The sequence below is a fragment of the Hemicordylus capensis genome, chromosome 2 (genome assembly GCF_027244095.1).
Source record: "Hemicordylus capensis ecotype Gifberg chromosome 2, rHemCap1.1.pri, whole genome shotgun sequence".
In the NCBI taxonomy this organism is placed as follows: Eukaryota; Metazoa; Chordata; class Lepidosauria; order Squamata; family Cordylidae; genus Hemicordylus; species Hemicordylus capensis.
This window is the reverse complement of record NC_069658.1, coordinates 250,912,590-250,929,827: the sequence shown is the minus strand read 5'-3', so window position 1 is coordinate 250,929,827 and position 17,238 is coordinate 250,912,590. Positions and strand designations below refer to the sequence as shown.

Below are 17,238 nucleotides of genomic sequence, written 5' to 3'. Positions count from 1 at the left end.
CCTAAAAATGCTTGCCAGTCACGGAAAGTCCCCAAAAGCTGCTGGCTTGCTGGGAAACATGCAAAGGAAGCACAAAGAAAGCCAGCGTTGTGTAGTGGTTAGAGTGCTGGACTAGGACCGGGGAGATCCGAGTTCAAATCCCCATTCAGCCATGAGACTTGCTGGGTGATTCTGGGCCAGTCACTCCTCTCTCAGCCTAACCTACGTCACAGGGTTGTTGGGAGGAGAAACTTAAGTATGTTGTACACCACTCTGGACTCCTTGGAGAAAGAACAGGATATAAAATGTAAATAACAATAAATAATAATAATAATAATAATAATAATAAACATGCAAAGCACAAAGAAAAGGGGAAACAGGAAGCAAAAGGCTCACATCAGCAGAAATTAAAAGATAATTTTGCTTGGCTCTGGGGAATTAAGAAATAGGGACTTTCCCTGTATGCACACACATACCTTATTAGTGGATGTGTTGAATTTTAATTTCTCTGTACCAATGTATACCCTATCCACTTCTTTTTGTGTATAAAAGAAGGCTGCATTCTGCAGATCGGGGCCACTGAGAGCCAACTTGTTTCAAGATGCCTGTAGGCTAAGGTTACATCGCAAATGGGGGGAAAGGAAGCTCTTTGGTCCTTCTTACTTACGAAGTGCAGCTACTATTTGCAATTACTGCAGGATATCAAGAACTGGAAAAGGAGTGCCACCATCATGGGCTTCCAACGCCGAAGGAAAACATAAACAACCTTAGGCAGTGCTTCCGCAGCTTATGTTTGATCCACAGAACTGGAGCAAATGCAGTTAAATCACCTCTGTATCCACCCTCTGCCTTTCTGGCATCGGCTGAGGTTTTGGTATCCCTGGGCCCAGTATCCACTCCTCTGACTTACCTTTACAGCCATCGTAGGAAAAAGTGGACTGCAGCTTAGTTATCCCTGTAGTAGATAGAAGCTGATGGTAGTGAAGGGGGCATTGTTCAGCAGTGAAGCATGTGCTTTGCCATACAATAGGTCCGAGCTTCCATCGGAAAAGCCTTTCTGCAACTCTGAACAATATTGTCTCTATGCAGACTTGCAGGAACTGTTCAGAGTTGACCGAAGCTTTGCCCCCGACTATCTGGCAACTGGGCAGTTATTTCTCTCTCTTGATTCACTCAAGTATAATATACATTCTTACTTGTGTCTCCAATGTTACATATTTAGTTTCATTGATGAGGCTATTCTCACAACCGCAGGAAAGCAGGATAAGGGAGCCCAGCCCACTTTTCTGCGGTTGTGGGAACCGCCGGGAGCTGTGCGGCTCCTGGTGGATAGCCGGCTAAAGTCCCACCCCCCCAATGAGGTCAGCGGAGCGAGCGCTCCACTAACCCCGTACTACTGATTGTGTGCTGCCGCGGTGTGGCTCTGCACAGTGGCGACACACAAGTAGACCCCCGAGCAGGAGGCTACAAGCAGCTCCTGGCAAGGGGGTCTTCCCAGAATGACCCGTGCACTCACGTGGGGCATCCTGAGACATCTGGGGGCCAGGTGGCCCACGATCCCCGCCACCCCTACTGGCTCCGAGACAGAGCTCCGAGACAGTCATGTGGGCGGCCAATCTGGCCACGCAGGGATGGCTCCCTGCTTGTTTGCGGGGAGCCTGCTCTCCACACTGCTTGTGTGGAGAGCCTCCATATGTTTTCTAATCATGTACTGTATGCTTTGTTTTATTTTTTTAGTAACAGCATGAGCACTACTAGAGAAAACGGAAGTTAATAAAAAGAATCCATTAACACTTTTATTTGCATTTCATTTAAGAAGCATTCTTACAGACAGAAACAGTGGAATGAGTGTTTGGGATCAGTAAGGGAAGAAGAGAGTAGCTGGTTCTAGGAATGGGAGAGGCTTTGGGGGAAAGCACAACTGAGGTAGGCTCTGACCTACGGTATACCACTTGCGGGTTGGGGGGCGGGGCGTAGGGAGAGCTCACACAATTAACAATGGATCAGTTTTTAAAATGCCAACACTTGGCAGGGATAAAAAAATGAGGAATCACAGGTAAGTATTGCCCATCCTTTTTATTTATTTCAGCAAGTTCCCCTGTGGAAGAGACAAGCTGTTGTCCAGTTTTAAAAGTGGCTTGTCTCTTCAGCAGCAGAAATGGCATACATATTCTTTTTATTTCTCTATTATATCTACCTACCACGTTCCCTAGAAAACAGCTTCCACCCATAAGAAACAATACAGTATAATGTACAACTCATACATGCTTGAGAACCAGCATACAACCATGTGAAAGAAACAATTACACAAAAGCACAGAACCTCACAAAAGACGTCCAAGATTTGTCTGACACAGGGTAGATAAGATAGGCATGTTAGCCTTAGGTAGGTCACTCTCAAAGTCTGACTCCAGAATGACCTTTGAGACTAGATTAATTCTAATAAAGCTAAAGCCTCTGTAGGCTGTAGCCTACTTCTTCAGATGTCTGGAACAGAACTACAATAATTGGGGTTACCAGTTGCTTTGCTATACCATTGTAATAGGAAACTAAAAAAAATGATCTGGCAAGAGAATGACTGAACATATTTCCTGCCGTTCTGTCTGGGTCCCATGAAAAATCTGGATGCCCCCAATGCTACAGTACTTGTGAAGTTAAGCAGGTATTAATTGGATGACTCCCGCTGTGTAAGAGGAGGACAGAAGTAAAATAAAGTATGTACAGTGAGGGAAATAAGTATTTGATCCCCTGCTGATTTTGTCCATTTGCCCTCTGACACAGAAATGACCAGGCTATAATTGGAATGGTAGGTTTATTGTAGCTGTGAGAGACGGAATAACAACAAACAAACCCTCAAAAGCCCAGTGCCCAAAAGTCAGCGATGGATTTGCATTGTAGTGAGGGAAATAAGTATTCGATCCCTTCACAAAAGATGTCTTAGTACTTGGTGGCAAAACCCTTGTTGGCAATCACAGAGGTCAGACGTTTCTTGTAGTTGGCCACCAGGTTTGCACACAGCCCAGGAGAGATGTTGTCCCACTCCTCTTTGAAGATCCTCTCCAAGTCAGAAAGGTTTCGAGGCTGATGTTTCGCAACCCGAACCTTCAGCTCCCTCCACAGATTTTCTATGGGATTAAGGTCTGGAGACTGGCTGGGCCACTCCAGGACCTTCATGTGCTTCTTCTTGAGCCACTCCTTTGTTGCCTTGGCTGTGTGTTTTGGGTCATTGTCATGCTGGAATACCCATCCACGACCCATTCTCAATGCCCTGGCTGAGGGAAGAAGGTGCTCACCCAAGATCTGATGGTACATGGTCCCGTCCATCGTCCCTTCGATGTGGTGAAGGTGTCCTGTCCCCTTAGCAGAAAAACACCCCCAAAGCATAATGTGTCCACCTCCATGTTTGACGGTGGGGATGGTGTTCTTGGGCTCATAGGCAGCATTCCTCCTCCTCCACACACGGCGAGTTGAGTTGATGCCAAAGAGCTCAATTTTGGTCTCATCTGACCACAACACTTTCACCCAGTTCTCCTCTGGATCATTCAGATGTGCATTGGCAAACTGCAGACGGGCCTGTACATGTGCTGCCTTGAGCAGGGGGACCTTGCGGGCACTGCAAGATTTCAGTCCTTCACGGCATAGTGTGTTACCAATTGTTTTCTTGGTGACTATGGTTCCAGCTGCCCTGAGATCATTGACAAGTTCCCCCCGTGTAGTTCTGGGCTGCTTTGTCACCGTTCTCATGATCATTGCAACTCCATGTGGTGAGATCTTGCATGGAGCCCCAGACCGAGGGAGATTGACAGTTATTTTGTGTTTCTTCCATTTGCAAGTTATCGTGCCAACTGTAGTCACCTTCTCACCAAGCTGCTTGGCAATAGTCTTGTAGCCCAGTCCAGCCTTGTGCAGGTCTACAACCTTGTCCCTGACATCCTTCAACAGCTCTTTGGTCTTGGGCATGGTGGTGAGTTTGGAAGCTGAGTGATTGCTTGCTTCTATGGACAGGTGTCTTTTATACAGGTACTGTAACAAGCTGGGATTAGGAGCATTCCCTTACAGAGGGTGTTCCTCATCTCAGCTCGTTACCTGCATATAGTGAAAAGACACCTGGGAGCCTGAAATCTTGCTGGTTGATAGGGGATCGAATACTTATTTCCCTCACTACAATGCAAATCCATCGCTGACTTTTGGGCACTGGGCTTCTGAGGGTTTGTTTGTTGTTATTCTGTCTCTCACAGCTACAATAAACCTACCATTCCAATTATAGCCTGGTCATTTCTGTGTCAGAGGGCAAACGGACAAAATCAGCAGCGGATCAAATACTTATTTCCCTCACTGTATCTCAAAAACCTGCTTACTGCTGAGACTCCTACATCTGAAGATAGAACCATAGAAATTTAAAGGTGAAAGGGACCCTGGAGGCCTTTTAGCCCTCCCTGCTGCTCAGTGCAGGAATGTAGGCCTGGCCTACACACGCAATAAAATGAGTTGTAGAGCCTTGAGGTTCTACAACCACAGGTTAGGGACACCACTTTTTAACACTGCACTTAAAAAAAAATCATCCTGAAAGAGGAAAGCTAACAGATGAAGGAGAAAGGCTCTAGTCTAGACCATCTCTTTTCCTGCTGTGCTAGATTTTTACTTTTATGTAGAGTCTTATATCTCTCAGAAGATTGGAGTCTGGAGCATGTGGAGTAGTATTTTGTGAAAACCATTTTCCACTGGAAAAAGACCTACAGTGAAACGAACTGTCGTGGATATATGGACTTATTTGTTTTGTATCACATCACTCTCCACACTGTGGACTTTACCAGCCCTCCAATGTCACATATTTAGTTTCATTGATAAGTTCTCCAATCATGTATGCTTTGTCATCTCTTAGACTCTGAATATTTTGAATTATAGTACTACATTGGATCAAGCTGTGGCTTACTTTTCAATATATGATTATTGTATAGTTTGGTTGAGATCTTATTGTTTCTTGTTGGTTTGATCTTGGAAATCCCAGTACACATTATTTATCTTCTTACTTTAATGCACATCATGATTCTGGAGGGCTACTTTTTCGGAACTCTGCTCAGATCAGGCTTTGACCAATTCTCTTTGGCTCTAGGAGCCAATCTAAAAATTTGGGAGCCAGACTGCCCTCTGCTCCATGCAGAGGGGCAGACTCACCACTTGCCATGAACAATGCCCTCCGCTCCTTGGGAGGTGGAATTGCTGCTTGCCTGCCTCCCAGCAATGCCCTCCATTGCATGAGGCGGGGGGAGAAGGATTTCCCACTTTGCTTGCCCCTTTCTCCTCCTCCTGACTTCATCCATCAAGCTCAGGCAGGTGAGGGACCAACGTGACCAGAAGGAGGAGGGAACAACCTGCCCCCACTTTGCTTACTCGCTCCCCCATTCATATATCAACCACAATAAGACTATCTGTGCCTTTTCCTACAACACCACAAGGTCCTAAAGAACTAGAAAAGCCATACCACCCTTGCCCCCATTTCAGACTTTACTTGGGGGGACTAGGAAAGGGAACTTCTCCACAGATCTCTTCTTTTGTGGCAAAAACTGTAGGTGGAATTCTGGTCACATATTTTTTCCAGCCACTTTTAACCCACTACCTCTGCAATTAAGATTCTCCCTCTGCCTGACTTATTTTAACGATTTCCTCCTTGCGTGTGGCTTTTCTGATGTACGGTTAGTTGCGCTTTCTGAATAAAGACCTTCCCACAGTCAGAGCATTTGAACTGTTTCCCCTTTCTGTGGATTCTCTTATGTTTAAGGAGGTCAGACCTCTGCATGAAGCTCCTCCCACAACGTGAACACGGAAATGGCTTCTTCCCTGAGTGGGTTTTGCTGTGCGCTGTAAGGCCTGAGCTGTTATTAAAGCTTTTACCACAAGTCAAACATGGAAATGGTTTCTCTCCTGTGTGGGTTCTTTTATGTATGGTAAGGGTTGAGTTATGTCTGAAACTTTTCCCACAATCCAAGCACTGGTATGGTTTCTCTTCAGAGTGGATTCTTCTGTGAGACTTAAGATGTGAGTTACCAGCAAAGCTTTTTCCACATTCTGAACATTTATAGGGACTATCACCTGTGTGGATTCTCTGATGTTTAATAAGACGTGAAATATAGCTGAAGCTTTTCCCACAGTCTAAACAATCATAGGATTTCTCTCCGGGATGGGATCTTTCATGCTCAACAAAGTGAGATCTTTGGCTGAAACATTTCCCACAGTGGGAGCATTTGTATGGTTTCTCTCCTGTATGGATTCTCATGTGCTGAACAAGATTCGCTCTTTCACTGAAGCTCTTCTTACAGTGTGGGCATTCGTACGGTTTCTCCCCAGTGTGGGTTCTCTCATGTCGAATAAGTTTGGATTTTTGTATAAAGCTTTTCCCACACTCCAAGCAAACATACGGTCTCTCTCCAGTGTGAATTCTCTCATGAATCATCAGCAACGACCGGCGGTCAAAGCTTTTCCCACAGAGCAAGCATCGAAATGGTTTCTCACCAGTGTGCTTTCTTTTATGTTGCTGAAGGGCTGAGCTTTGGCTGAAGCTTTTCCCACAGTCTGAGCACTTATATTTATGCATCCTCAGATGATTGATAAGGCACCATTTCTGACTTAAGCATTTGCCACACTCTGGGCATTTATATGGTTTTTCTCCTTTATGTGTTCTCTTATGCATTATGAAGCTTGAACTGCAACGGAATTTTTTTTCACAGTCCGGACACTGATAAGGTTTCTCACCTGTGTGGATTCTTCTGTGCAACTTTAGGTCTGAACTATTTCTGAAACTTTTCTCACAGTCTGAACATTTATGTGGTTTCTCTCCTCCGTGGGTTTTCTTGTGCCTGTGCAAGTTGGATGCGCAGTTGAAGCTCCTCCCACAGTCTGCGCATTCGAAGGGTTTCTCTCCTGTATGGGTTCTCTTATGCACAGCCAGGTGCTCTCTCAGTCTGAATCCTTTTCCACACTCTGAGCACTGGAACGGCCTCTCTTCTTTGTGAATTCGTTCATGGCGAACAACGTGCGTTTTGCTCCTGAATTTCTTCCCGCAATAGGAACACGCATGTGGTTTCTCACCAGTGTGGATCCTTCTGTGCGCCTGAAGGTCTCGGTTCCGTACAAAACTTCTCCCACAATCAGAGCATTTATAAGGTCTCTCTCCTGTGTGGATCTTCTCATGTGAAAGAAGATTCGATGGGGAGCTGAAACACCTCCCACAATCCGTGCATGCGTACGGTTTCTCTCCTGTGTGGGATCGCTCGTGTATTACAAGGTAAGTGTTATTGCAGAAAGTTTTGCTACAGACTGAGCACTTTTCTGATTTTGCCACTGGACCAGTTCTGTTAGGAGTTTTCTGAGTAGAGCTTCTTTTCTGTTCTGTGCGTGTCTTTGGTCTTTTATTCCTATGACTTCGCTTTTGGATTGTACTTTCAAGACCTGTCCTGCTTTTGTCACAAGGAATGACTTTAACTTCCCGATTCCCAAGATGCTTTCTTTGCTGCCTCTCCGGTCCATGCCAAGACCCAGAACTCTCTCCATTTTCCTGACCACTGGAAATGTTCTCTTGGGCTCTTTGTAACAATGTCTCTTTTTGCATCTCCAACTCAGAATTTTCTGGCTGAAGACATTCCTCTTCCTTCTCATTCACTTGCTCATCTCCTGTTGAAATAAAGCAGACGAGTGTGTGTGTGTGTGTGTGTGCATGCAAAATAAGTGTGCTGGTGTTCAGTCTAAACATGTAAACAAGCCCTAAACTAATAAGAGAAACGTGGTGTAGTGGTTAGGTTAGGACTGGGAAGAGCTGTGTTCAAATCCAGTCATGAGGCTCACTGGGTACCCCTAGGCTAGACACCATCTCTCAGCATAACCTATCTCACTGGTTTGTTATGAGGATAAAACAGGGGAGGAATATACACCACCCTGAGCTGCTCTGAGCGAGAAACATGTAGTTAATGATTACTGAAAGATGTTCATTTAATTTTTTCAGGAGGCAGAATTACTTACAGATAATTTTTATGTTGGTTTTTAGAGTAATCTTATAAAAGTAAAATGCATTAACTGGAGTGGGGTGAAAATTGGGGAAGAAATTAATCTCACATGTCTGTCAACTATCTATTTAAGAATAAAAACATATATTTTAAAAATATTGCCCCACATAGAGCACAGTGTTAGGATAATAGCACACTGCCTGCACTGCTGTGTGGATCAGAAACACCATGTCAACGCAAATGCACAACAGTTGAAAAATTGCACAAATGAAGTTGCATGAAAGTATGGCCACTGGAAATAATGGTCATACTTTCTCGCAACTGTGTAGACACACCACCAAACACTGTGTTCCACCTGAGTTTAAGAGCTGCGTGTGCTCCCAATGTTCAACTGTGTGGAAGCAAGATAAGAGGAAAACCTGGGTAGCTTTTCCTCCTACCTTGCTTCCACACAATCACTTCTTCCCCAGGTTTTCCTCTTACCTTGCTTCTATGCAACCAAAAATTGAGAGCATGGACAGTTCCCAAACCTGGGTAGAACAGAGTTTTTGATTGTGTGGATGACCTCACTGTGTTTCCAACCCACACAGCAGCATGGGCGCTGTGCTTCTGCATGTACTTTATGTGGGCCATTGTTTATTAAATTTGTATTCTACACGTTCATGGAGTTTGCAGTGGTCTCCCATTTATGGGCCTAACTAAGTCCACTCTCACTTAGCTTCACCAATACTGCAGTATCACTTGTTCTCAGACCACAAATTGCATCCAAAAACAAAGAACATTATGTTAAGAGATTTTTTTGATAGAAAAATCCTTCAGGGAGTGAAGAGAATAAGAAGTCTAGGCTGTTGTTCATTTGTTGCACACTGACCCAAAGAAGTAAGGCTGTACACAAGTTAACAACACAAGGACTTTATTCCCACCAGGCTTGACAGGAGTAGAAAACCACAAGGTAGTTTCCTGACCACACCAGTACAGCAAAATAGAACAGTAAGGAGTCAAGCCAACTCAAAGTGAAAGCAAAGAGAAGCAGCAAAACTAGGAGCTAACTAGAAGTCAGAAGAAGCTAAAACCAGAAGCCCTGTGTACCCTAATTTTGTACCCCATCTTGAGTTAATTTTCACATAATTACCCATCCCCTTGTCTATTTTCCAGTGATTGGTTGGTACCCCAAAGTTGCCCCTTTCAGTTGGTGAGATGCATCACCCCATAAATTGATGCAAATCATGGTTAGAATTATTAAGTAGATTGTAGTTTGCCTTATATCCTGAGCCATTGTTTTTCAGAACCTTGTTATCCTTTGGATCTTAAATCAACGGCGCATATACTGAACACATCTGTTCTATCACCTTCCTGTTATTTGACAGTTCAATATACACATAAAGAAAAGAGAAGATAACCTGGATTTTTCCTTTCTTACAGAGGCTTAGCACAGACTCAAAAGCCTGAAACTTTGGTCAAGCTGAATGGTGAAGTTGGCTATCAGGTTAGCCCTTTCCTAGGGTCCTGCAATTAAAACATTTTTGGCCAGAATGTAGGGTATAAACCCCCAGAGTAGCCCTATTCCTCAAATATACAGTCCTAGATCATCTGAGGCATGCTCAAGGCACTTGACTTTTGCAAAACCAACATGTTTATAGATGCCATTAGGCCTAGGTACACCTCGGCAATGCATTAAAAAATTGGGGGGGGGGGAAGACATTGGTGGGATAATGGGTGGAAATCCTTGAGGATGCAGGCACAATAAGTGAAGTACCAGCTTGTGTGAAAAGGAGGGGATGGATCTGTGGTAGCCCAAATGATCTGATAATGGTTTCTTGTGAGCTTCCATATCACATTCCTCACCTGAGCGGGTGCCCAATGGGACTTCCCTTTCTTCATATTCTTGCTGATCAGGTACCCACAGCACGTCCCCTCTTTCCAGGTAGGAGATCAGTTCTGGCTTTGAAAGAGAAAATCCTGCACCAAGGGGTAGGTGAGGAAGAAACAGAAAGATCAGGAAGAGTTCTATAGAAAGAATAATCAGTGAATCCAAATGAGCCCTTCTCTGTGCTTGGAAAAAGAGAGAACTTTTGGAGATCCCGCCATAAGAGACAGATTTGTGTGTCTTGGACCAGATCTCCCAATGGCCAATGTCTGGTGCTTTACCTCCTGTGCCAGCTACACCCTGGCTCTTCAGGCAGCCAGGGGGGAAAAACCCATCATGGAGCAAGGGTGTGCTCTAAGCTGCAATGCTAGACTAGAAGCTGCCAGCTGACCTCTGCCTGGATGTGGTCAGCTGACCCTCAAGCCCTATAAGACCTTGTTTCCAAGCAAGCCTGACAGTCTGAGCAGCCCAGAGTGGCAATACAGATTGCCTTGCCTTTGGCCGCTGCTTGACTGACACCCTTGGTACTTGACCCCAGACCAGCCCTGACTACTACTCCTGCCTCTGGCCTTCTGCCTGATTAACTCATCTCTGGCCTGTCCTTGACTTCTCCGCCTACCTTGCACCCTGTACTCCATGACTATCCCACCACAGCCTCTTCTGGCCTTAGCCATGGTGTGACATCCACCTCTGTGCAGTCTCGATATGCCTAGGCTCAAGTTCTAGAAACCTCTGTATTGGAGGATGGAACACCAAGGACCCCAAACTAGGTGAGTCCCTCTCCTTTGAAAGCAGCCAACACAGAACTTTCACTGGCAGAGACCTCAAACAGGTATGGAGAAAAACATCTAGAGAGACCAGAGTGCTCCTTCCATGAAGCAAGGTGGTTGCCTCAAGTGGAGAATTACTGGGGAGTCACTGGGGTGGCAAGATTCCCCCGGCTGCCTCACCTGCCTTCCTTTTGCTGCCCCCCAACCATCTGAGCAGCTCTTCACTAAGATGTGCCTCCTCCCTCACTGTTGATAATAAGTGGGAGGGATAATGAGAAGGGAGGAAGGAAAACAGGAAATGAGGAAAGGGAACTGGAGAACTGGAGACACTCTACAGACTGTCCACACTACTCTAATGCCATTTCTCCTTCCATTTCTTCCCACTGTCATTATCAGTAGGGATGTGCACAAATCCTGTTCAGAGGCCCTTTTACAGGCCTCCGAACAGGTTTGAACACTGGCCGGTTCTAAGGCGTGGGTGTATGTGGGTCTGCATTTAAGGGTGGGGGAGGGTGCACTTACCCCTCCCTCCATTTCCCCCCCGCCAGCGCTTGGTTTCCTCAAAGCACCTCCCTGCCATCTCGTTGCCCCCTTTCCTGGAAGTACCTGACGCACGCAGTACTTCCTCAACGCAGGTGAGTCAAGTACTTCCAGTTACTTCCAGTAAAGGAGGAAATGTGGTGGCAGGGAGGTACGCTGCCGCCCCGATGGACTTTGAGGAAACCGAGTGCCAGCAGGGGGAAAGTGGAGGGAGGGGTAAGTGCACCCTCCCCCACCCTTAAAGGAAGACACTCCCTGCCTTCAAGTGGGGCCTGCCCAGTTCCGTGAACATCCCTAATTATCAGCCCAGAGGTGGAGGAGGAGGCATGGAGGAGAAGGTGGCAGTAAGCAGAGGTGAGTGTGTGAATGCAGGTGCACATAAAACAAAGCGACCACTATTGCAGCTACTGAAAAAAGGGAAGGGGGCAGGATTTGTTGCCTTGTCTCAGGTATAAAAAGGAGCTGCCGCTGCAAGGGACTGTGCTTTCCCTAACACTTGCCTCTTAAAAAATGTTTTTTAAACCATCTAGCCTGAGGAAGAGTGATGTCTAATTCAAAAGCTCATATAGTTTAACCACAGGGGGTTATACTGGCTTCTTCTTTGTCAGTGTTCTCTTGGCACCTAAAAATATTTTTATTCTTGCCATTGTTGGAGTTTTTTAGGGGTGTGTGTGTGTGTGTGTGTGTTTTCGAGGGACTGTGCTCTCTCTGTGCTTGATTTGTTGTTTTTCCCCTGCTGAATTATTCCTTTTAATTATTTTAGTTTTGGCTGTTTTGTTTTTGTGGTGTTATTTCATTGTTAAGTGTTTTTGGCACTGTTGTTTTGGAGGGAAAAGCTGGGCAAACATTGTTAGAGAAATAAATACAAACCACTTTGTGAACTTGGGATGTTTCAGGAATCCCTGGGCTTGAGCCACCGAGCTTGGAGTACAAATCTAAGGCCAAACCTTCTAAAATACTATGAAATGCTCTTGGACTGGCAGCAGAGCCCTCTTTAGACCCAGAAACAAACAGGTGTGTACAACATTTATCTATCAAATTTGTTCACTGCCCCAAACATTTGTCTCTGGGTGGTTTACTGTAATTGCATTAGCCCCTACAATGAGTATGAAGCCTCTGGATTCTTAGGAGCCTGTTTTTCTGGTTTTGCCTGAACACCACACCAGTTGTTTCTGCTTACCAAACATCTGGGCCCAGTTTCTCCAGCAAAAGCCCCTGGCTTCAGAGACCCTGAGCTGGAAGGCCTAGATTTGGATATAGCCATCCACAGCCTTGGCTTAGTCCTGACAACCTGGGCCTTATAAATATGTCTTACTGTCTCTGGGATATGCATACTATCAAATCAAGCATACAGGACAAGCTTTCCTTAATTCAGAACACCCTCAGCTCCAGAAAATGGAACTAGACACCTCCTAGAAGATGTGCATTATTTTCTGAAACAGCTTTGATGCATTGCTCAGGCCAAGTCTACTACCACGGCAGCAAGAAGGAGATGGTCGTCTGCTGAGGTGGAAGAGTGGATTGCACCATTGCACACTAGAAGGGGAGGGAGGCATATCACTTTTGAATGCTCCCCCGCCACCACCCAAACACAGAAAACACCACTCCCTGAAGGTACAACTAGTACAAACTACAACAACTTGTAAGACTTATTTTAATTCTTACGATTTCAAAGTAACTGAAGTAAATTACTTTACTTCAGGTATCACCTGTATATTTAACCTCTTTTTTTTAAAAAAAGGGGGGTCATCTTAAATTGAGAGTCATCTTCTATTCAGGTAAATATGGCACTTTGTAAGAACCATATTCGCCCAAATAGAAGATGACCCTGAATTTAAGATGACCCCCTTAACATAGAGGTTATTTTTGTATTTACCCAAAAGGAACAGCACTCAGAATGAAGCATTGGTTACTCACCGTGAAGGCTTCTTCTGGTTGCTGCTGTCAAGGCATCTCATGAAGATGGGTTATCCCTGTCACGTGCTCCTAGGCAGGACTATGCAAATTAGTTTAGAAAGGCAGTCCTATATAACTCTGACGGGGATAACCCCGCCCCAGTTCTTCTAGGCCGAGCGAACCAGTAGTACGAGAAAGTTATGCAGAGAATAATACAAGAGAGAAGAAACACATATACATTTCCCTACGCCCTGCAAGGAACAGATGTGTGTGGGAGCGTATAACCTGGTCCCAGGAGGGTTCTTCCCCTAGAGAGGACAGCGAGCCACAAGGGTGGGCTGAGATGCCTTGACAGCAGCAACCAGAAGAAGCCTTCACGGTGAGTAACCAATGCTTCATTCTCGATTGGTGCTGTCAAGGCATCTCATGAAGATGGGACTTACCAAAGCAAACTTCCCAAGTCAGGGAGGGATAAAGCTGCTCATTCCTGGGGAAGAACCCTCTGGAGTGCTCTCCTACCGAATGCCGCTTGGGCAGCGGCGTATGTGTCCAGTTTATAATGTTTTATAAAGGTGGATGGACTCTTCCATACCGCTGCCTTACAAATCTCCTGTACTGAAGCGTTAGTGGAGAAGGCGGCCGAGGCGGCTGCCGACCTGGTGGAGTGTGCCCAAATATTGGCCGGAGGAGGGACCTTTTGTGTCTCATAAGCTAAGGTAATGCATGCTCTAATCCATTTAGCAATAGTTCTTGCTGATACCGCCTCTCCCATAGAGGTGGGCAGGTAAGAGACAAACATAGATTCGGTCTTACGAAAACTGGCCGTGCATTTTATGTAGCATCTCAAGCATCTACGTAAATCCAGCTTGTGCCACAGTTTCTCTCTGGGGTGCTTCGGATGCGGGCAGAATGAAGGAAGAAAGATGTCTTGTGATGCATGGAAATGAGATATCACCTTTGGTTGGAAAAAGGGGTCCGGAATCAGCCTGACCGAGTCCTCAGAGAAGACGCAGAACGACTTGTGGACTGAGAGCGCTCTCAGCTCGGAAACTCTTCTAGCAGAGGTGAGTGCCACCAAGAAGGCCAACTTCTGAAACAGGAGGCGTAGTGGTATGGTACGGATCGGTTCGAAAGGAGGGCCTTGTAATGCTTGAAGCACCAAATTCAGATCCCATGAGGGGAAACGATGTATCACTGGGGGAGACAATAGGGTGGCCCCCCTGAGAAACCTTTTTAGGAGAGAATGATACTGTGAGTTAGCCTTCCCCTTCAACACTGGCAATAATGCGGCAGCTTGCCTCTTGAGGGTGTTGGGCTTCAGTCCTTTATCAAGCCCATCCTGGAGGAATTGTAGGAGATGTAGTGGAGTTGCCTCGTCACTAGGGAGTTTTTTCCTGTGGAGCCAACGCAGAAACATCCTCCATGTATACTGGTAGATTCGATTAGTGGAATTTTTCCTAGAAGCCAGGATGGTTTCAGTCACTTTGGGAGGAAGTCCCTGCGCTCGCAATCGGATCCGCTCAGTCTCCAGGCAGCTAGTTGAAACCAGCCCGGATTGGGATGGTGAACTGGCCCCTGGAGAAGAAGGTCTGGTCTCGCGGGGAGGTGCCAAGGCTGGTCTATTGCCATGCCTACGAGGTCCGTGAACCAGTGACGTCTGGGCCAGAACGGGGCCACCATGACGACCTCTGCTCTCAGATTCCGTATCCTGCGGAGTACTCTGGTCAGAAGTGGTATCGGGGGGAAGGCGTACAGGAGACCCTGGGGCCATCTGCAAGACAGGGCATCCGTTCCCCATGCTGCACGACAGTGGAACCTGGTGATGAATATCTCTGTCTTTGCGTTGAGGGGAGTGGCGAACAAGTCTGCTTGTGGCTGCCCCCACTTGTATGCCAACTGATCGAACACTTCCGTGTTGAGGGACCACTCCCCCGGGAGGAGGTCCTCCCTGCTCAACCAATCCGCTACTGAGTTCAGATCTCCCTTGACATGGTGAGCTGTGATGGAATTGAGGTGCTTCTCGGCCCAAGATAGGAGGAGGACTGATTCCTGGAACAGAGAACGCGATCGAGTTCCTCCCTGTCTGTTTACGTGTGCCTTGGCTGTGGTGTTGTCCGTTTTCACTAAGACATCTTTCCCCTCGACCAGGGGTTGGAAATGTAAGAGGGCCAGACGGATAGCTCTCAGCTCGAGCCAGTTTATAGAATGGGATCTTTCTAGGCTCTCCCATCGTCCTTGGACTGAGTGTTGTAGGAAGTGTGCCCCCCAGCCTCTGTTGCTTGCGTCTGTTGTGATAATGAGTTTCGGAAGTTCGAGGAAGCACTTGCCTGTTTGGAGATTCCGAGACCTGGTCCACCAGGTCAGGGACATTTTCACCTGTGGAGGCGGAATGACTAGGATGTTGCGCCTCGTGGTTATGCACGCTTGGAATTTTAGGAGGTACCATTGGAGGACCCGAAGGTGTAGCCTTGCCCACGGGACCGCTTCCAGCGTTGACACCATTAGTCCCAGGAGTCGAGCCAAGGACAGTAGAGGCGACTTCAGCCTCGCCAGGACGTCCCTTGTTTCTGATGTAAGCACCTGGGCTCTGTCTTCCGGGAGGAAGACCTTGCACGATAGAGTGTCGATTATTACCCCGAGGTGACTCTTTTCTATGTTGATTAGAAAACCGTGTTGATTCAGTGTTGTCATGGTCCTTTCCAGATCCCTTACTGCTGAATCCCAGGACTCCGATTTTAGGAGTAGATCGTCGAGGTACCCCACTATGTGTACCCCCTGAATACGAAGTAGAGCGAGGACCGGGGCGAGGATCTTGGTGAACGTCCTGGGTGCAGAGGCGAGGCCGAAGGGGAGGGCCTTGAATTGATAGTCCAGCCTGCGTATTTGAAGCGGAGTAGCGGCCTGCTGTCGGGATGTATGGGAATGTGTAGATAGGCCTCCCGTAAATCTATTGATGACAGAAAGTCTCCTTGCTGCAGAGATTCTAAAATGGAGCGGAGGGACTCCATGCGAAACTTGCGTGTTCTGATGAAGGAGTTCAAATATTTTAGGTCTAGAACCGCACTGCGGGACCCGTCCTTTTTTGGTACCGTAAACAGGATGGAGTAGACTCCTCTCCCCTCCTGCCCCCTGGGCACAAGCTCTATGGCTCCGATGTCTCGCAGGTGTAGGATAGCCATGGACATTTCCGCGTGCTTTGAAGAGGAGTGAGAGCGGGGAGTAGGGAGAAATCGTGGACGAGGGGAGGAGCCCAGCTCGATCCTGTAACCGAAACGAATGACCTCCAGAGCCCATGCATCCGATATATCGCGTAGCCATGTTGGGAGGAAGTAGGATAGGCGACCCCCCAGGCTGAGGAAGTCTGTGTCAGAACTGATTCTTTGCCTGAGGTTTCCCCTGGCTGCCGGGGTTGCGGAAGTTGGGGTTCCTGCTGGTGAATCGCTGGCGGGGCCAGGAGGATCTGGAGCCGCGGAAGTCTCTGTCTCTGCCTCTAAAGGCGGGGCGAAAGGAATGAAAAGGCTGTTGGTAGCTTCTTCTGAAAGCTGGTTTATCGGGCTTCCTGGGGGCCGACGGCATGGTTTTCTTTTTATCTTTCGATTCGACTAGTATGTTCTCTAGGGCTGAATCGCCGAAGAGCTTGGAACCCTCGTAAGGCAGAGCACATAGGTTGTTCTTGGATACGGAGTCTGCTTGCCACGCCTTCAGCCAGAGATGCCTTCTACCGACCACTGAAGCCGCCGAGGATCTTGCCGAGTAACGTATAGATCTTGCCGAGTAACGTATAGGGAAGTATCGGCGATGAGTGCCTGTGCGCGCTGTAGTTTCAACAGCTGCTGTCTTAGGCGAGTAGATTCCGGTGGAGTCTCGTCGATGAGATCGTTGATCCACAAAAGACTGGCCCTGGCCGTCATGGAGGCCACTGCGGCTGATCGTGTAGCCAGTGAGGCGTTGTCGTGGACCCGTCGGAACGAGAACTCCGCCTTCTTATCGGATGGTTCTTTGAGGAACCCTTCCCTATCTCTCAGTAACAGGGATCCGCTGCTTAGTTGTGAAATAGGAGCATCGGTGGTCGGCGTTTGGAGGAGTGTGGTAGGTTCTTGTTGGAACGTGTAGAATCTAGTGGAAGAGTTGGAAGCTTTTTTCGGGACACTTGGCGCCGCCCATTCCGACTTGATAACTTCTGAAAAATA

General features: G+C 47.0%; 1 protein-coding gene and 1 long non-coding RNA gene across 9 annotated transcripts in view; one reads left to right on the top strand and one right to left on the bottom strand.

Annotated features, from left to right (window-relative positions):
* Window positions 1-17,238, top strand: part of LOC128343141 (uncharacterized) — a 57,261-nt gene that overhangs the window by 26,919 nt on the left and 13,104 nt on the right. The window contains exons 3-4 of one of the 2 annotated variants that reach the window (XR_008315349.1): window positions 9,398-9,461; window positions 12,049-12,166. This is a non-coding gene — a long non-coding RNA (uncharacterized LOC128343141). Of the gene's footprint in view, window positions 1-9,397; window positions 9,462-12,048; window positions 13,069-17,238 lie in introns of those variants that run through there. The other variant, XR_008315348.1, reaches the window with a different exon arrangement.
* The window catches only part of LOC128343047 (zinc finger protein 420-like), a 46,175-nt gene continuing 30,681 nt past the window's right edge, over window positions 1,745-17,238 (bottom strand). For 5 of the 7 annotated variants that reach the window (XM_053291438.1, XM_053291433.1, XM_053291436.1 and 2 more), the window contains 2 exons: window positions 9,821-9,934; window positions 1,745-7,646 (listed from right to left, as the gene is read on the bottom strand). In XM_053291438.1, coding sequence (XP_053147413.1) covers window positions 5,632-7,646; window positions 9,821-9,934 — 2,129 coding nt within the window. In that variant the 3' untranslated portion in view covers window positions 1,745-5,631. The other 2 variants (XM_053291439.1, XR_008315324.1) reach the window with 2 other exon arrangements.